The sequence below is a fragment of the Panthera pardus genome, unplaced genomic scaffold (genome assembly GCF_024362965.1).
Source record: "Panthera pardus isolate Hobbes unplaced genomic scaffold, ASM2436296v1 HiC_scaffold_16, whole genome shotgun sequence".
NCBI lineage: Eukaryota > Metazoa > Chordata > Mammalia > Carnivora > Felidae > Panthera > Panthera pardus.
In genome coordinates, this window is record NW_026526721.1 from 123,938,458 (window position 1) to 123,959,320 (window position 20,863).

The 20,863-nt window shown below is 43.8% G+C and overlaps 1 protein-coding gene across 3 annotated transcripts in view; it reads right to left on the reverse strand.

Moving 5' to 3' along the window:
• Positions 1 to 2,267: 2,267 nt before the first annotated feature.
• The window catches only part of ARMC8 (armadillo repeat containing 8), a 107,356-nt gene continuing 88,760 nt past the window's right edge, over positions 2,268 to 20,863 (reverse strand). For 2 of the 3 annotated variants that reach the window (XM_019437596.2, XM_019437577.2), the window contains 5 exons: positions 15,140 to 15,226; positions 14,962 to 15,057; positions 9,556 to 9,628; positions 8,091 to 8,184; positions 2,268 to 4,079 (listed from right to left, as the gene is read on the reverse strand). In XM_019437596.2, the coding sequence (XP_019293141.1) occupies positions 4,046 to 4,079; positions 8,091 to 8,184; positions 9,556 to 9,628; positions 14,962 to 15,057; positions 15,140 to 15,226 (384 nt within the window). In that variant the 3' untranslated portion in view covers positions 2,268 to 4,045. The remainder of the gene's footprint in view (positions 4,080 to 8,090; positions 8,185 to 9,555; positions 9,629 to 14,961; positions 15,058 to 15,139; positions 15,227 to 20,863) is intronic. The other variant, XM_019437587.2, reaches the window with a different exon arrangement.

Below are 20,863 nucleotides of genomic sequence, written 5' to 3' on the forward strand. Positions count from 1 at the left end.
TCTTTAAATGCACAGTTAGCTCCCAGAAGACTACTCTTCTTAGGTGCATTGCTCTTTTTGCCAATATTATGTTGGCACTGGGGACAGAAGGATGAGTCAGCCTGCAGGAAATGAGTAGCAAGTCTCCCCGGAAGCTAGGAAGCCAAGGATCTTCCATCACTGGAGAGATGAGAAATGGTGTGACCAAAGCCTCTAAAAGCAGGTGGGGGAGATGAGTAGGTGGGGGAACCGAGGCTGTGGGGGTGATGTGTGTTGTTGTCTGAGATGACCTTTAAGCCTTCCCAGGAAATAGCTGGGGGCAGCGGGGCTGGGAAGGGAAGGCAGGAAGGGACACTAGAGTGGTACAGCCGGTGATGTGCTCTTTCCATCTAGAACTTGGTAGAGTATTTCTTTTCTCAGAGTCTGGAAGGCTCAAGGCAGAAGGAATGGGGGCAGGGGGTGGGGTTGGAGGAGAGAAGCCTCCTGAGACTGGCTAAAACGTCAGCCCACACTGAGGATGGAACTCCTTGGCAGAGACCTGGGCCTGGCTTCCTACAATGGAAGCAAACCAGAGGATGCAGGATGAGCGCTAGGGCAGGCTCTGCCCTGTGAAATAAAGACAGAGCTTCCTTCCTACCTAAGGACTGGCTCTGGCCCTCCACACAGCGAGAGGGCTGACTGCTCAGCAGAGCCAAGGCCAGGAGCCAAGGGCTGCAGAGACAGGAGGAAAGGTGACTAGGTAGGCCGAGACATGGCCCTTGAGGCAGGGGTTCCCTCAGTTTTTCTCTAGAAGCCAGGTCATAGGCCACAACTAGCCTCGTGCTGGAAACCCCCACACCCCTCTCTGCCCAGGAAGCAGGAGAAATCTGCAAAGGAGCAGGACTGGGGCAGCACCAGCCCCTATCCCAGGTGGCAAGGTGTCGGGACCTCTCCCCATCGGCTCTCCATCAGAATCTGGGGTCAGACCCCCATTTCCCAGGTCTCACTTCCATGCTTGCCCTGTGGCAAGGGAATTCCCTCCCCTGCCAACCACCTCACCACCCTCCCTCCACCAAGCTCTAGGGTAGATGTCCTTGGCTTTCTGTTTCTAGGGAGCCCAAGAGATAGGAGATGCTTCTCTATGTTTTAGAGATGGGGAAAAGAAGGTAGTGTGCAGTTAAGTAAAGAGCACCTGGGCATCCCTGCAGAGAGCGCGGCTGGTCATCCGCCAAGCTCAGGACCTGAGTCCAGTGGGTGGTAGCAGTAGAAATGTGGCTGAGGAGAGGATGGAAGGAGTAGACACAGCAATGGGGAGGTCCCGGTGGCTGGGAGCGGCCACCTGTAGAGGGTCTGCTTGCTTCCAGGAGGCAAGAAGAGGGGTTCCCAGCCTGCTGCAGATGCCCCTGTAGGGTAGCTGTAACTCCCACAGGGCACCGGCCCCCGCTCTGAAATACAGTCACTTCCCGGCCTCTTACTCACCAAGAATCATAGGTTCCAAAAGCCAGTACACAGTATCTTCTAATGTTTCCTAATGTTCTAGACATTTGGAAAACAGACTCCTTTTTAGAAGTTGCCATGATTTTTTCTTGGCTTTTATTAGCATGTGTTAAAATCATATTATCCAAACACTACCAGAAGAACATGTATTGTTCTGCATAAAGTGCTTAAGGAAAAAAAAAATGCAACTTATTAAACTGGACATTCTTTTCTAGTTCATAAATTTTGGGTTACAATCAGGGCACAAAAGGAGAAACAGAGTGCAGTATTAGAGAGAGCGAGAAGCTTAGTGAAGGACTCGGGTGGAGACACAGACCACGCCCCATTCCTCCCACTTTCTTGCCGACTGAACACTGCACCTGCATAAAGCAGCAAACAGCTTTAATAAATACATTTTTCCTTCATTTAAATCAGAAAAGTTAATTATAGTAAAGCACTTTTTCTCTGACCATCTGTTTATAGCCACAGGCAAGATTTATCCACAGAGTTTAAGTGTGAAAGTGTTAGTTCATTGGGCTTTCAGCTTTCTAATGCTATCTGGGTTCAAGATTGTCTCAGCAATTCGTTATCGGTTTCTTTATATTTACCAACTCTATAGTGTTTTGTGTTGCAAATGCCAACCAAGGACATTTTCTCAGTACTAGAAATGTCAACGAGTGGACCTATGTAAGGCTTTATTCCCAATAAACTCGATTTTCTTTAAACTGGCGTTCTCACATTAACACTCCGTTGGCCGCACAAAACCCAAGTCCCTGCTGTGACAGATTTTTAAATCGGTGGTGTTCTGAAAAAAATAACAACTTGGCAATCTCTGTGTTTGAATCTTGGGTGGTCATGTTGAGAACAGGAAAAATTGCATTAAATACACTTAAAAACATTCATTTGCAATCAAACATATTTAAATCCTCCAAGGAAGGTGCAGGTTGGTGATGGGGTGGCTGCGGTGTGAGCAGCCCCATCAGGAGTGGCTGGGAGGCTTGGGGCTCTGTCAGTGGCACACACTCATGACAAGCGGCTGGGTCACAGACCTCACTTCCGGGCCGCAATGCCTCTGAACTTCTTTTAGCAAAGGGAAAAGGAAGGCTGGTTGTTCCTCCAAACAGTCAAGAGCAACCTCTGTTGAGTTCACCTTGAAGCTGACCCAGAAGCTGGAGCCAGGTGCCAAACTAAAGGCTGCAGCAGGGCGAAGTAGCACTCGCTGTCAGAGAATCCATCTTCCATCCGCTGGGGAGAGTCCCTTTCCCTCGCTCAAACTTCAGTGCTTTGGGCTTCATGCAGGACAAAATCTCAGCCACATCTCTTACTCAAATTTTGATCTCATTTTACAAAAGCACACTGAATAGCAGTCCTGAGTGACTAGTAGAATTAGCTGAGTATAGCTAAGAGAAAAACAGCTTTCTAAGCTATCCTGTTCTTTGCTTCTTTCTACAGGTGAGTCTGTAGAGCATTCTTTAGTTTCACAGTGATATATGCTGTTTCAGGAAGCACAAGGTGATCAGACTTTGTTTCCAGGAAGTGATGACCTACTTTAGTTTGAGCATAAGGTTCCACGACTGGCTCTATATCCTGCCAGATACCGCTACACCGATGACAGGATTTAGGGCAGTCGGGAGGCTCTTGGTGCCCAGTTCCTGCCAAGTGTAGCATGCCAGAGTCAGGGCTGGGCTTTCACTATCAGTAGCTATATTTCCCCCTGATGGTTCAAAAATCCTATTGTGAATTTGTTGCCTCACTCCACTCCACCCTGTCCATCTGACTTGGAAGCCTGAGAGCTTATTGAATTAGGCTGAAAAGAGGCTCTGTACCTGCTGATATTGACGGCAGTAAGATGCTAGCTTACTATTTTGCACAGCACCATATATCATGCCTGTTATTCAGGCCAACTACAGCCAACCTGTTTTCTTTTTTTGTTTTTTGTTTTTGTTTTTTTTTTGTTTTTGTTTTTTATAAAGAAAATCTATGTAAGTTGAGGTTCAGAAATGCATATATTTTTTACTTACAAATATTCATCTGACCAAAATTCAACATAACCTTTATGGAACACTTAACAATTGTTTTGTTTTTAAAATAACATTTCATTCAAACTGTATATAATTCAGTAAAGTTTTTTATACAGCAAGCAATGCTTAAACCCTGGAAAATCTGTAGAAAAGAGATTTTCACACAAAATAAGAAAAGAAAAATTTGAGGTATCCCTCACACACACACACATCCATTCATTCTGACCCACGTGCACACACACGCACACACACCTATGTGTGCAGAGACACATTCATCCTCACTCACAAAGTGGCTGCAGCATAGGCAAAAAATTGTAGGTCCAAAGGAAAATGATTGATTGTTCTAACAAAGAGTCCAGGTAGCTCAGAAAACAAAACAAAACAAAACACAATAGTCCTCTGAGGAAATTACTACCTCGAAAAAATGTTCTCAAGATGAATTTGAGATCTAAGCCTACCAAATTGCTTTTGCAAAACAGCTCCCTGCAGTCCAAGGTGACTTGTGCAAATAGAAGGAATCAAATGAGGCTAGTTCCTGTACTTCCTTTAACAAGGATGTGGGATGCTCGCAGGTGCCCAGGGTGCTCCCGTCACGCCAGGTACTGCTGCAGTGCCGTCTTTGCCCTGAAATCACAAAGTTCCTGTTAGCCATCATCTGAGAAGTGGAATGAAGGCAAAAGCCCTGTGGCTCAAAGATGGTAACGTGGAGTCTAAAAAGGTAGATCCCCAAAGGGAAGCGGGGTGAGCCCAGCTGGGCGACTACCATACGAGGCAGAGATGTGCGGTCAGTGGGTAACTTCAATCCCAGGCTGGCTGCATTCCTCTTCCTGAGGTTCTCTTAGAAAGGGCTGCTCTTGTCATTACACCTGTTGCAGCTCAGGGGCATTTTATACTTTTCCTTGGTCACTGGCATTTAGGTGTGACGTATCTGGAATTCTTTACTTTCTCCTATTGCCATGCAGGTTTATCTAGTGCTCCAGGACACTGTGGGGGTACACTTAGGGTTCTGGGAAGCTAGGAGGAAAATTGACCCAGGGAAAGATATTCAGGGGCTGATTAGAAGGTGCCTGGGGGCCTAGAGCTCATGACCCAATGCTGACTCATGGTTTCAAATGCCTTCAAATTGAGGAAGGAGGTTACAGTTTCATCTCATTCTTTTTGTCATGCCTGCTGGTATAGACCAGTGTGGGATGGCTGGAAAGAAGGCAGCGAGTTGGAGAGGAAGAGACATGATATGGGCGGTGGCCTCACCCATCCTGATCCTTGTTAAAGTGTCTTCCTTTGAGCTAGGACTGAGGTATGCCTCCTTTACTACTGCAATCATGAACTTGGTAAAGTTTCTCAAGAGGCTACAATTGTGGGAATTACAAAGTCAGGTTTTAGCAATGGTCTCCCCCTTCTAAGTTATGGAAAGAAATGGCTAAAATGTTTAGTTACAATTAGCTGATGAAATTAAGCCAAGGTAGACTGGGCATGCAGTAAGCTCGACACAAATGGAGTGTCTGGTTAAGTAAAGGGACCTGCAGTTTTTAAGTGGAAACTAAGGGATGTTCTTACAATTACCTAAGACTCTATAAATATAGTAACTGCAAATAGTCCAATCCATCAAAATGGGAAGCCCTGTATACACCGTCTCCGAGTTACGAAACAGTTGGGTTCTACAAAGTCATTTTCCTACAGAAACAAGTTGATGAATGATGCCACAAGCCGCCCCTTAATGACCATCCACCTCACCTCACAATCCCAAGGCCCTTTGAGCCTGAGGTGGAAAGGGCTGGCTGACACTAGCTCCTCATCTCTAAGTGTTTGAAAGTCAAAGGATCACAAAGCCTCAAAGATAGAAGGACGCTGAGAGATGTCTGTGCCATGGTGGGAATGTCCACATGAGGGTTTTGACTAAAATTAGAACTGCCAATTCAGACTCCTTCTGAATCTTTCTCGGGGGCTGTCTATGTTTGTTATATTAGACCTTAGTGCGTACCTTATCATCTTTCTGCTATCTCTTAATATCTAAGAAGTCTTTCACAGATGTTTTAGAGGCAAGATCATGGTTCCTTAGATGGACTAGGTAAGGTAGCCCAGACCTTGATTTTTTTTTTCTTAGACCTTGATTCTTTCAAAGGGGTTTAAAAACTGCTGAAAACTTATGTGCCACACATATTTGGGAAACAGCATCAGACTGGTCTAAGCAATGTAGGCCAGGGCCAAAACCTATTGTACATCCTGCTGGTGAGGCCTCTTTTAGTGTTTCAGGTCATCCCAGAAACGATTTTAAGCAGAATTATTTTTGTTTCTAAACAAACCTGAGAAAAGAAAGCCAGGGAATGATCTGGCCCTCAGCCAGGAGAGACGGGCTGATAGCCTATCATCTGAGTCAGCAGCCATACTACTGCTGTGGAGGTGGGGGCAAGGGTGCTGGTCCTTAAAGTACCGCTCAAATCAAGGCTTCAACGGGTGCCTAACTTTGACTCGCCTTTGATGTGATACTCACTGAGCAGCAGCCTTGAGCTGCAGTTATTTGGGGATTTGTCTACTTTGACTCACAGGACGGCAAGCTTCAGGGAGGCAGGGGCCCCATCTGCTCTGTGTGCTCTAGAGTCTGGCACAGCCATTCACTTGAGGAGCAATTAGCAAGTGCCTTTTCCCTCGAGTGGAACAGACGAGCAAGCTGACAGCCACGACAGTATGGTATATCCTATGGGTGTTATGGGAGGTCCTGGCAGATGGGGTCCCCTGACAAAGCATAGGGTGCAGAATGGATCAGGCAAGACCTTCTGGAGGAGGGGACAACCTGATATGAGTTTTCAAGGACAAATGGCCACTGTCGGGGCATTCTCTTCCCTTGCTTTCAGGACACCTTCTGTGCCTGGGTCTCTGTCTGCCTCACTGGTTGTTCTTTCGTTTCCTTTGCTGGATCTTTTTCCTTTTCCCCTAACTGTTCGAGGGCCCCACAGCATGGTTCTTACAGCCCTCCTACTGTCTTCCTCTCTCTTACTCTCCTTAGGTGACTTCATCCAGCTTCAGTGCTTTATATACCATCCTACCCCAATTTTCTCAATTCTCCCTACCCCAACCCAAATTTCTCTTGTATTCCTCATTTTCTTGGTAAATAGGCAACACCCTATTCTGTTGTTCAGGCTAAAACTCTAGGCATTTTCCTTTCCTCTCTTTAACATCTTACATTAAATCCATGAGCAAATCCTGTTGTCTCCATCTTTAGATTAAATCCTGAATCTGACCACTTCTCAGTACTTCTACCACTACCATCCTCATCTCATCTCTTACCTACATGACAATAGCCTTGAACTGCTCTCCCTTCCCTGCTTGCCCAGGTGATTCTCTACGCAGCCACCAGAGTGATCTTGCACAAATTCAAGTCAGGTAAGGTCTCTTCTGTTCAAAACTCTCCAATGACTTTCTATCAAACTCTGATTAAAATCCAAAGTCCTTACTATGGCCTATAAGGCTTTTTGCTTGCTCCCTGCTGCCTCCCAGAGTCCACTTATTACCAGTCCAGCCCTCATTTATTTATCTGCAGTCCCACTGGTCTCCCTGTTGTTTCTTGAACATGTCAACCTCATTCCTGCCTCACAGCCTTGCACTCACTGTCCCCTCCGTTAGAATACTATGCTTCTCAACATCTGCCAGGCAGACTATTTCATCCAGATCTTTGATCAAATGTCACATCCTCAGAGAGGACTTTACTGGCCCATCTATAGGAAAAGAAACTTTTTTATACTTCATTCCTTCACCTTGCTGTTTTTCTCATAGTATCTCTCACTACCTGCTATCATATTACATATTCATTTGTTTGTGGCGTCTTCTGTACTAGAATGTTAAGTTCCACAAAGGCAAGGACTTCATCGATTTTTTTCACCATTATTATCTCCAAGGCCTAAAACAGTACCCAGTAGAGGTTACTATTGAAAAAAATTCTCTGCCAAAGGAACGGGGAATTAGGCAGAGAGTGGACTGGGTAGCAAATCGGATGGAACAGAATGTGTAAACGCATGAAGATGTGATACTGTGACAGGGAAGGTGTGGCTGGAGTACAGGGCGGGGGGAGCACAGAGAATGAGAAAGGCAGAGCTAGGCCATGGAGCACTTGTGAGCGACGTCCAAGAGTGTGGAGAATGAACATAAGCGGCAGAGTGTATACAGCTAGGGAGAACATTTGCGGCTATTTTGAAGTTACACAGATCTCTGATTATGATTCTTGCTTCTCTGAGTATATTGCAAGGACAGCAAACCCTCAGTGGACACTGCTGTATTCCCAGCAGCCAGGCCAGGCTGACACAAGGCAGGTGCTCAATGAGGTTTTGAGGTAATGGATGTTTTTATTATTGGCCTTCCTTTCTATTTTAATGCCAAGAGAATGATTTCTGGATCCTCTCCAGATACCCACTAAGATGGACCAGGCTCATGTTAACTCCCAATAAGATGAGAATCTTTAAAAAATTTGCTGATTATTAGTTTATCTTACTCAAAATTCATACAGTGGCTCACAGTAAATGAAGGGAATTCAAGAATCTAAAAGATTTTAAGTTTGGCCATGTGAATTACTAAGCAAGCCAGACCCTTTCATAAAAGAATCCAACGTACCCCAAAGCAAGGCCCTTTTATTTTGATACTCACTTGTCACAAAGGTTTGAATCTGGTGACTGACTCAGTTTGTGTAGAATATCTACGATGCCCATGTCTCGTAATTTATCCTGGCGTTCTTGTGAACCTAAGAGATTAAAGCTAACAGGTTACTGGGAACACGACCCAGGCATCTGCTTTCCTTGATGTACAATCAACAATCTAGAGCCTTACCAGGGTCCTTTACTCCCCATCCTTCCATACCCCTGGTCCCCAGTGAAGTTGGATCCCCTCATGCTTGGATGCTCAAAAACTGGTCTCTCTGCTCCTTGACCCTCCTTCCTGTGTCCATCCTGGATTCTGCTGATCGAGTAATGTCTCCAAGGACTATAGCATCAAGGTCAGATTCTTCAGCCTGGCACAAGGCCCTCTGCCATCAGGCCCCATCTTCGTCTCTTTCTGGACATGTAAAGCCAGGCTCTTCCTAGTTCAAACAGGTCTTGTTTTCCCCCTTCTAATCTCTTTCACCCTGCTCTGACCTCCCAACACTTCCTGCAGTCTCCTGGTTAGCATGTGGCAGTTCCAACTTCGTACTGCACTGTCCTCCCTTCCAACTAGACTAGGACCTCCTTGAGGGCAGTTTTGTTTCCCTGGTGCTTGGTGTCTAGGCCTACATGTTGAATTCAATTTCTCTTCCTTCCACTCTGTTCTAGACACGGCTGCTGAGTAGAATACTCCTCCTGGAGTCTTTCCTCCCCATCAAGAGCCTGCAGTGACTCACTCGTTCACTGACCTCCTCTATACCCAGTGAAGCAGAATCTCTCGGTGTATAGCCCAGAAATCTGCGTTTTAAAAAGTTCCCCAGGTAATTCTTATGCAACCAACAGCATTGAGACCCACTGTTCTTCCACATCTGTCTGCCACCTTGGCTGGACATTGGAATCACCTGGAGAATTAAAATACTTATGCCTATCATCTGCCCCCCCCCCCCCCCCACCCGATTAAATTGGTCTGGTGCAAAAATCCTCAGGTGACTCTAATATGCAGTCAAGGTGGAGAACCTCCAATCCACAGAGGCCACTTTCCAGACTGGCTGCTTCAGCACTCATGTATTTCTCCTTTCTCACCAATGCACCCACTTCTCCATTAAGCTTATCTGCCTGGGGTCCTTACATGTGCCTCCTCTGCACACAATCAAAGACCCATCTGCCCACCGCTCATCTTCTTCAAGTACCTCCCACCAACCTCCTCCTCAGCCTTCTCAAGGACATGGACCCCACTCATTTCTCTAGGGCTCCTCCACCCCCATCCTCTGTAATCCGCTACAACGTTGATTCCAAGGTAGGGGCTCAGTGTTAGCTGTCCAGCTGACTCAGGCTAGTCCCATCAATTCTCATGCCAAGGTGACTCCACTGGGTACTTGGAACCCACTGAATGAGGCCTGCACCTAGGATCTCAGGGGCACCTGCTGCTTTCCCTCCCGTAATTTTCTTCAGAACAAATCTCACCAATCTCTTACCTTCCTCTTCATTCCATATGAGGTTTGATATACAAAACATAGCGGCAAGCTGCAGTTTGACATGTGAATGACCCTATTTGATGCAGAAAAAGAAAAAAACAATATGGAAGTAATCTTACTTGATGTACTTTTTGTAACATACCACAAGCAATTCCAATAGGCTAAAAGTGTGAATTTGGGCTCTCAAACTGCAGTGGGTGAATGGGTTGGGCTTAAGACAACAGAGAATGGTAGGAAATCTGGTAAACTGGGGAGTGAAGAAGACTTGCCAAGAGACATTCACATTCAGATTTTAGAAACCCTCTGGTAAGCCAAACAAAACACCTCCAGGGCTCTATGGGTAGTTTACAATTTATCACTCTCTCTGTTTTTATCTACACTAGGAAACTTTCAGGTCTCCAGTGGTCAATAAATTGGATGAATGTGCCTTTTGTATTTGGCTACTGATGATCTAATTCAAATTACTTTTTTTTGTTTTAAAGTTTATTTTTGAGAGAGAAAGAGAGCGTAAGCAGGGGAGGAGCAGAGAGAGAGAGGGAGGGAGAAAGAATCCCAAGTAGGCTCCACACTATCAGTGTGGAGCCGGATGTGGGGCGTGAACTCATCAACTGTGAGATCATGACCTGAGCCAAAATAAAGAGTTGGACACTCAACCACCTAAGCCACACAGGTGCCCCAAATACTCTTATTCCTAAGAGTACTACTCTTACTCTTAAGAGTAAGTAAATTACTCTTATTTGTGGGAGTGATGTCCCACAACACTTGATTGAGTCTTTACTTGCTTCATCTAATGTTTCTACTATTAAGGAGCTTCTTCATCTTCTGAAACACAATTCTTATTTTTCTTTACATACTGAAAGTATAACCACTTTTGTTAAAGTTGGATCATTTACCCATATAGACTGCTTTCTCCTACATGACAGAGGACCCAATAGTAAAACAATCATTACAGATGATTTTCCTATTGATCAATTAAGAAAAAAGTCCCCAGTACATTTAAATAAAATGCATATCTGGAAAATACCAGTGGCATAATATACTCAACAGTTTTTGAAGGCAGACAGATTTATCTCATCATGTAGGACTGTTACCTCAACAACGCAGAGACAGGAAGTGGACGTGGCTTTCTTCACTACAATTCTATGGCTGGTGATTCTTTTTCCTTTTTACCTGTGCAGACTTTTGAATTGTACTCTCTCTCTTTCTCTCTCTCTCTTTTTTTTTTTTTCAACTTTTTTTTTTTTTATTTTATTTTTTGGGACAGAGAGAGACAGAGCATGAACGGGGGAGGGGCAGAGAGACAGGGAGACACAGAATCGGAAACAGGCTCCAGGCTCCGAGCCATCAGCCCAGAGCCTGACGCGGGGCTCGAACTCACGGACTGCGAGATCGTGACCTGGCTGAAGTCGGACGCTTAACCGACTGCGCCACCCAGGCGCCCCTCTCTCTCTTTTTTTTAATGTTTGTTTTTGAGAAAGAGAGATCATGAATGGGGGAGGGGCAGAGAGAGAGAGAGGAAGACACAGAACCTGAAGCAGGCTCCAGTCTCTGAGCTGTCAGAACATAGCCCAGCACAGAGCTCGAACTCACAAATTATAAGATCACGATTTGAACTGAAGTCTGACACTTAACTGACTAAGCCACCCAGGCACCCCATACCTGCCAAGACTTTTAAAGAGATACCCAGTTCAGGTTCCACAAAGACAAAACATAATAAAACTTATCATCTGCTCCCACCTGAATGGGCATTTGTTGAATAAATGAAATTATATACTGTACAAAAATACATGTTTACGATATATAAGTTCATTCATTCAATACATATTTCTTGAGGAAACAAATTGTGATGGAGGAAACTACAGGGTGAAGGGGTGGGAATCGAATTTAGGTGGAGAGCACAGAAGAGATCTCTTTGAAGGAGGCAAGATTTTTGTTTTAAATGTTTATTTTGAGAGGAGAAAGCACAGGTGCGTGTTGAGTGGAGGAGGGGCAGAGAAAGGGGGAGAGAGTATCCCAAGTAGGCTCTGAGCTGGGCTCAGTCCCATGAATTGTGAGATCATGACCCGAGCGGAAATCAAGAGTCCAATGCTCAGCTGACTGAGCCACCCAGGCACCCTACAGGAGGCAACGTTTAAGCAGAGACTTAAGGGATAGCAAGGTACAAGTTATGCCAAGAGCAAGGGCCTAGGGGCACCAAGAGGAAGGAAAAGTTCCTGAAAAGGTCTGAGGTAAGAAGGAGCTACAGAGCTTGTGCATACTGAGAAGGCAAAATGGGGCAACTTTCAGAGAAGTGGGCGTGGCTAAATTGTGGGCCCTTGTAGGCCAGAAAAAGGACTTCAGATTTCATTCTGAGTTGGGAGGAAGCTCCCAAAGGATTTAAGTAGTGGGTGGTGAAGATCTGACCTGGGCTGAAGGGAATGGAGTGACCATGCAGAGGTGTCCAGGAGGCTATTATAGTCAACCAGGCATGAGATGCTATGGCTTGGCCCAGAGTGAGGGCAGTGGTGATAGAAAGAAGCAAAAAGAATCCAATTCTGCTTTGGGGGAACGACTGACAGGACCTGCTGAAAAACTGGATTAATGAGGTGAAAGAGCTGGAGAAATCAAGACTGGCTCCCAGGTTTGAGCAGGGCAGAGCTACTGTACTGAGATGGGAAAGACCAGGAGAGAAGAAACTTAGGTTTAGGGGAGATATTTAAGAATTCATTTCTAGGGCATCTGGGTGGCTCAGCTGGTTGGGCATCAGACTTCAGCTCAGGTCATGATCTCATGGTTTGTGCGTTCGAGCCCCACATCGGGCTCTGTGCTGACAGCTCAGAGCGTGGAGCCTGCTTCAGATTCTGTGTCTCCCTCTCTCTGCCCCTCCCTCGCTCACGCTCTCTCTAAAATAAGAGTATTTAAAAAAAACCCAATTTTTATTTTTTTTAATGTTTATTTTTTGAGAGAGAGAGAGAGACAGAGTGTGAGTCGGGGAGGGGCAGAGAGAGAGGGACACAGAATCCAAAGTAGGCTCCAGGCTCTGAGCTGTCAGTACAGACCCAGACACAGGGCTCGAACCCACAAACTGTGAGATGATGACCGGAGCCAATGTTGAATGCTTAGCCGACCAAGTCACCCAGGTGCCCCAAGAATTCATCTTTAAACATCACCTTCAGGAAGCATCAGACAGGCACATGGAGATGTAGAGTAGGCAGGATATATGAGTCCAGAGTTCAGAAAACAAGTCTGGAGGTATATCCTCCATGTGACCCTCCTCTACCCCTTGTCCACATTAAGAAAAGAACAAGCGTTTGCAGAGCTGCAGGCACCATCAGGAAAGCTTGTTGTCATAGCTTTTGAAGGCCAGTAACCATTACTTTGTTTGTATTTTATATTGTTGGATACTATGGAAAATGTAAATACTATAAATGCCTATTCCATTTATCAAAAATACTAGACCAGAGCTCAGAAACCAAAAAAAGCATAGAGAGCATGGTAAAAGCCATGGGAGTGGATGAGATCCCCCTAAACCAGGGGTTTTCAACCACAGCTATACATAAGAACCACCTGGGGAACTTTCGAAAACCCTGATGCCCAGGCCACAACCCAGACCTATTAAATCAGAAGCTTGAAAGGAAAGGGACAAGGCTACAATCTTTGAAAGCTCCCTAGGAAATGCCACTGTGTAATAAAGACCACAGGTCTCAGGAGAGCATGTAGGAGAGAAAAGAAGAGTCCAGGGCTAAGCAAGGAGGGATACTGTCATGGAACACATAAGAAAAGAATGTTTCCAAGAGGAAATGGTCAGCTGTGTTGAAGGCTGCTGTACGTGAGGTGAGATTAGGAGAGAAAACTTTGGATTTGGCATCATGGAGGTCATTGGTAACCTTAAGCAGAGCAGTTTTAGTTGAGCGATGAAGTAAAGGCCAGATGAAGTAGAGTGAATTTTAGAGGTGAAGAAGGAGTTAGCGTGCATAGAAGATACTTTTACAAAGATGGCTATGAACAGGTATACCTTGGTGGATATGGGAAATCAAGAAAAACTTTGAGAAGATTAGAGATACTATGTGGATCTGGTATTGGAAAGATAAGGGAATTCCTGGTTGAAGCATTACTGCTTCATTCAACAAATATTTACTGAGCACATACTAAAGGCCAGGCATCGTCCAAGGTGATAGATACGAAAATGCACACAAGACTGACCTAGTTCTTGCCTTCATGGAGCTTATGAGGGACACAAACACTTTATGTATCACTGTAATTCAGCTAAGTGCTCTGAAGGTAACAAAATATAACCCACATGGATAAGAGCCCACAAGATGTGTCAGTTGAGCTCAGATCTGAGAGGTTAGAAGGCACACCAGAGTGTGAAGAAAAGTGTTCCAGGCAGAGCAGAGCCAGCATGTGCAAACGTCCCAAGGTAGGAAGGAACATGCATGGCCTTTTTAAGGAACAGAAGGAGGTCAGTGTAATGAACAAAGCAAAGAGGGAAATGAGAGGAGCTGGGGATATGGATGAGTCAGATCATGCAGGACTTCACAGGCCATCACAAGGTGGGTATGGATGTTATTCAAGGCGTTAACAGGGAGCCACTAAGGGATTCTGGCCTCTATTCTCATAATAGAACAGAAGGTGAAGTCATCACTATGAGTGATGAGGGAGAGAAAAGGTGAGGTTTAAAGAACAAGAAGGTAAGAACCCATTTTGCATGAGAGGTGTCAGCTTGCTGGAGAATCACAGAGGGGTAGTAGACACTGCTGAGTACCCATGGTGGGGGTGGGGGAGGGTGGTTGTAAAATGTGAAATTAACATGAAACCAATCAGCCTGGTTCTATGCCTTTCTCTGCAGCTGTGGACTCTGACAGGCAGGCAAAGAGAAGACAGGTTCACCCACAGTTAGGGTTTTGTTAGGAGACAATGACAGAATGAAAAGACTGTCAGATTTTGGCAATGGGCAGTTTCTGCTGATGACAAGATCCACGGGATGGCTGTGGCAATAGGTGACCGACGTGTTTGGAAGCAGGTAGCAGACTGTGTTTGCAAGCAAACAGGTCAAAGAACAAGTGCCACAGGTGCTGGAGGCTTAAGAGCTCACACACATCAGACAGAAGCCTTGAGAGGTAAGACAGGGGTTTCGGGGTACTGAAGGAAATCCAAGAGCCCAAGTCCTCACTGAATAAGGAGGCAATCAGGAGACAACGAGGGTGGGGAGTGGGGTGATGGATGGGTGGTAATACTGCCAAACAGCACAAGCTTCAAGGCCTTCCAGTCTCTTTTTCTTCAGGATGAAAGAGAGCTCCTTAAATCTGTTACAGAGTAGTCTCTTCTTTTTTTTAATCTCTGCACCATTTGTTTTGCACTAACAATGCTATAGTCCCTGCCTTCTGATGAAGCTACCGTGGAGCAGTGAAAGGGACAAAGGCCTACCATGTAATACTTGATTTTCTGCAGGATGTCATCATTGGTCATAATCAGTTCTTTTGCTGTTGTCCCATCTGCTATGTTGGCTAGGATGCACAGTGTCTGGAAAAGAACAAAGGGCTGGTGATCAGGAAAGCTCTGCAGTCCCAGAGGCAAGCTCTCAAGAGCCCAGGCAATTTCCCACCTGAAGTACACAGACGCTCACAGGTCCCACTCTGATCTCTTCTCTCCTGACACCATCGCCAATGAAGTAACCACACCTAAGGAAAGTCTACCTTAGGCAAAAGAGAACCCAAATATCTCATTAGTTTCTTTTGGGGCATAAGCCATCACTGGGCAAAGGCAGCCATGTCTTATAGTTCATGCTCTCATATAAAACTGTTATCATTTTCTTGAAAATTTCATTCCTGAAACAAACTCTTATTGCTAACCCAATGAGGTTTCTTCAAAAAAGTGGTCTCTTTGGTGGCAGTGTCACAGGTGTTGCAACCTCCCTCCTGCCCGCCCACTCCAAGTGCTACCTGCTCCCAAGCTCATGACCTTCTGGGTGAGGGCCTGGATCCTGTCCACTAGACACGCGCATTTAGGACCTCTTGACTTTTAAAAACCTGGCTAGAGGAACAGAAAGGTAAGGAAAATGTGTGAAGGAGCTTAGTCCAGGTTGGCCTAACGAGACTGGAGGGAGCCTGTGCCAGCTGGCAGGTCACGGTAACCTGAGGATAATCACCACAATGGCAGTGGAGGAAGGGACTTTCTGTCAGCTGCTGGGAGTCTCACAGCCAGACGAGCAGGAGGCAAGTGTTAGGCAAAGGTGAGAGAACTGTGGAAAGGATACTGAGCCAGTCAGTGTCAGTATCTGCAATTCAACAAACACTTACTGAGCACCTACAATGTGCGTGCACTCTGCAGGGCATCAGGTAAGACAGGAATAACACACACTACCTGACTTTGAAGCCATCACACAATTACATCTCACTGTGATGTGACAGAGGAAAAATGGAACCGAGAAAGCATGACATGCGCTTGCTTGATACTTCAACAGTCAGGGAAGGCTTCATGGAGGAAGTGACAGTGAGTCCTGGAGCACAGTGAAGAACCACTCAAACAAAGCGATGACAAGTGCAAATAGGGTCTAAATTCAAATACTTTTCTCCAACTCTAACCTTTCTTCTGGCAGACTTAAGCTAATTAAGCTTGAAGATTACAGCTAATTGAGGAGACTGTTTTCTTACTATGGCCTAAAGCCTCAGCTATAAAGAGTGTGTGATCTTATTCTTCTTAGATTAGGGAGTGAGTCCTGAGGTTTGAAAAAAAAAAAAAAAAAAAAAAAAAGGAAAAAAAAAAGTTCGCCTCTGGGATACAAGACACATAGAAAATGCAATTTGTAATTCAAGGCTTGAGCAGGCACTGAGGTCTATTCCAGGGCACGAAAGCCATGACTGAGAGAATGTTGATATGCTCCAGAACTAAGTGAGAGATGCTCTGAGGAGGATGTCAGATTTCAGAGTGAGCTGGAACATGTGAGCCTGTCAACAATCTTGGCAGGCACAATACCCTTGAATTTCTTAGGACTGAGGGGACGGGAAGGGGATAAATAGGTTTGGACTCTTAACCATGGATCACAATTTAAAAGGCTTCATGACCTAGGTATTCCCAGGAAGAGGAGGGAATGACAAACACCTTTAGCCTTATCTAGGCAAGAACTACCTACCCCTCTCTTACCCACTAAGACAAATATAAGGGGGATTTCACGAAATATTTCTCAGAATAGACTAGTTCAGCAAGATAGACAAGTGATTCCCCTTCTTGGAGTGCACGAATACACCCATGCATGCTCAGGCTTGGAGAGCATGGCAGAGTGAGCTACAGGTCTGTTTTGAAGCCCACACAACCCCCACTGTAACAGTCTTAAAAGGATCAATTAGTTCTTGGGCTCAACAATTTAACCTGGAAGCTAGGGAGCAGAGAGGAAAGCTACACAGATGTCCATGTGCATACGGCACACACACACACTCGTGTGAACAACGGGAGATTAATGATATGGAGCAGGGACTGGCAAATTACAGCCTGCCAGCCAAATCCAACCCACTCCCTGTTTGGCCAACAGAATGTTCTTGGAAAATAACCATGTCTACTTGCTTACATATTGTCTATAGCTGCTTTCAGGTTAGAACAGCACAGCTGACTGGATGACCTGCAAAACTTAAGATATCTACCCCGACCTTTGTAGAAAAAGTTTGCCAAAAAAAAAAAAAAGTTTGCCAACCCCTGAAATAGAGAAAATAGAGGGGAAAAATCAATGAAATCAAAAGCTTCTTCTCTGCAAAGATCAATTAAGTTGATAAACCTCTAGCCAGACTGAACAGCAACAAAGGAATCACCAACTAAAAGAACAAAAGGGGAGACAAAATGCAAAGAATACTACAGACGTTAAAAAGATAAGAGAATATTATGAAATACTTTATGTTAATAAATTTGAAAAAGATGAAACGGACAAATTCTTGAAGGACGCAAAATACCAAAGCTCACTCAAGAAGAAATAGGTAACACGAATATTCCTCCTTCTGTAAAAGAAATAGAATTTAGCTAAACACGTTTCCACAAAAGAAATACCATGTTCCAGATGGCTTCACTGGTATATTCCACCAAAATTTAAGAAAGAAAGAATACTAATTCGTCACAAATTCCTTACAAAAACTGAGGAGGGAATGCCTTCACCTCATTCCCTGAGGCAAGCATTCCCCCAATAATCAAATATCAAGATTAACATCAGATAAAGACATCACAAGCTATACAGCATTATCTCTCGTGAATATAGATGTGAAGCATTTCTTACCAAATTTCAGTAAATTGAATCCAACAAAATATGTCAAGAATAAGACATAATGACATTTTAATATGGTGTACCTCTCCATTTATTTAGGTATTTAATTTTTTTCATTATCAGTGTTTTCAAGTTTTCAGCATAGAGATCCTGCACATATTTGGTGAGATTTATACATAAGTATATCATGGTTTCTGAGCTACTATAAATGGTACTGTTTTTAGAATTTCAAATTCTACTTGTTCACACCACTATATTAAAAATACAATAGCTTTTTGTAATCATCAAGGCAGTATGGTACTGGTACAAGAACAGACACTCAGATCAATGTAATAGAATAGAGAACCCAGAAATGGACCCACAAATATATGGGCAACTAATCTCTGACAAAGCAGGAAAGACTATCGAATGGAATAAAGACAGTCTCTTCACCAAGTGGTGCTGGGAAAACTGGACAGCGACATGCAGAAGAATGAACCTGGACCACTTCCTTACACCATACACAAAAATAAACTCAAAGTGGATGAAAGACCTCAATGTAAGACAGGAAGCCATCAAAATCCTCCAGGAGAAAGCAGGCAAAAACCTCTTTCATCTTGCCCGCAGCAATTTCTTACTCAACACGTCTCTGGAGGCAAGGGAAACAAAAGCAAAAATGAACTACTGGGACCTCATCAAAATAAAAAGCTTCTGCACAGCGAAGCAGACAATCAGCAAAACTAAAAGGCAGCCAACTGAATGGGAGAAGATATTCGCAAATGACATATCAGATAAAGGGTTAGTATCCAAAATCTACAAAGAACTTATCAAACTCAACACCCAAAAAACAAATAATCCAGTGAAGATATGGGCAAAAGACATGAATAGACACTTCTCCAAAGAAGACATCCAGATGGCCAACAGACACATGAAAAAATGCTCCACATCACTCATCATCAGGGAAATACAAATCAAAACCACAATGAGATAACCACCTCACACCTGTCAGAATGCCTAACATTAACAACTCAGGCAACAAAAGATGTTGGCGAGGATGCAGAGAAAGAGGATCTCTTTTGCATTGTTGGTGGGAATGCAAGCTGGTGCAGCCACTCTGGAAAACAGTAGGGAGGTTTCTCAAAAAACTAAAAATAGAACTACACATGTACCCCCATGCTTATAGCAGCACTATCAACAATAGTCAAATTATGGAAAGAGCCCAAATGTCCATCGATGGATGAATGGATAAAGAAGATGTGGTATGTGTACACACACACACACACACACACACACACACACACACAGAGGAGTATTACTCGGCAATCAAAAAGAATGAAATTTTGCCATTTGCAACTACGTGGATAGAACTGGAGGGTATTATGCTAAGCAAAATTAGAGAAAGACAAATATCATATGACTTTACTCATATGAGGACTTTAAGAGACAAAACAGATGAACATAAGGGAAGGTAAACAAAAATAATATAAAAACAGGGAGGGGGACAAAACAAAAGAGACTCATAAATATGGAGAACAAACTGAGGGTTGTTGGAGGGGTTGTGGGAGGGGGGATGGGCTAAATGGGTAAGGGGCATTAAGGAATCTACTCCCGAAATCATTGTTTCACTATATGCTAACTAATTTGGATGTAAATTTTAAAAAGTAAAAAAATAAAATTAAAAAAAATACAATAGCTTTCTCTATCTCGTAGCCTTGGCTAATTCATTGATTAGTTCTAACTTTTTTTGATGAGTCCATGGCATTTTCTATCAAGGCATTCATGTTGTCTGGGAATAGTCATTTCTTCCTTTCCAATCTACATGCCTTTTATTTCTTTTTCTTGCCTTATTGCACTTGTTAGCAACTCCAGAGGCTGCTGAATAAGACTGGGAAGAATGGACGTACTTGTCTTGCTCCCAATAGAAGGACAGTGATAGATATGCTCACTATCTTGATTGTGGTGACCACTTCATGGTATATACCTATGTCAACATATCACAGTATACACTTCAAATATATGTAGCTTATTATATGTCAATATACCTCAAGAAAGAAAAAGACATTATCAGATAATGTTGGAGAAGAATTAAACTTCCAGCTAACAACCAGACAGTTTAAGCCTCCCATCATCACCTACCCACTCCCAGACCATCACCAAGATATATATGAAGAGTATAATTTGAGTCCTGACAGAACACATTACTGTTATTGGTCTTTTTTTTTTTTTTTTTTGGCCCTCATCCAAATCTTGCCTCAACTTTTTGCCTTGCTACACTTTTCAAGTTAAAGGAATTCTATCTAGGTGAGGCGTTTTTATAGACAAAATGGACACCTATGCTCTTCAGGTGAATATTTTGAACAATGCATCGTCTTCATTGTTGTGTTCAATAGATCACATACAACCTAATTTCAGTGATGCCTATGAGATTAGTTTTTCTGTGTTAAATTTTTATCAATAAACATAGTTGTTTATTATTGAATTTTAAGAGAAATCAGCTACCATGTCCGTCTTAAAATCACTTTGTCAAATATTTTTGCCTTTTTTGCTCACAAATTCAATCACAGCCCCCACATTCTACCACTCTTACTTCCTGGACTGTTCTGAAGCCTGAGGAATTACTCTCACTCAGGAACACAGAGAATGCGGAGCATTGGCCCTGCACTTAGACTCTAGGTTCAACTCTCCACTGATGACCTTGGGCAGGTTTCCTCCACGCATGAAAGTGTACAGCTCAATGAATTTTGAAAGTGAACACACCATGTAGCCAACATCTATGTCAGAGAGTTGAACATTACCATTGCCTCAGATCTTGTATTAGAAATTTAAGTTTGTAGGTGACCTTTCTTTTTATGACAAAACATATACTATGTTAAAGATCCTATAATAAATCCCAGGAAATACAGAAAAGTAATTCCCAAACTGTCCCCTGATGAATGCAGGGTCTCTGTATTTTTATGCCTACCCTAAACCTGCCATACTGAAACAAAACAGAAAGTAGAAGTATGGGATAGGAATAAAGAACAGGGATGTATTAGAGTTAAAAAAATGAAAAACGACTCCACCATAAGGGATTATTTTATCAGGGTGTTACAGGAGTTTCAGTTC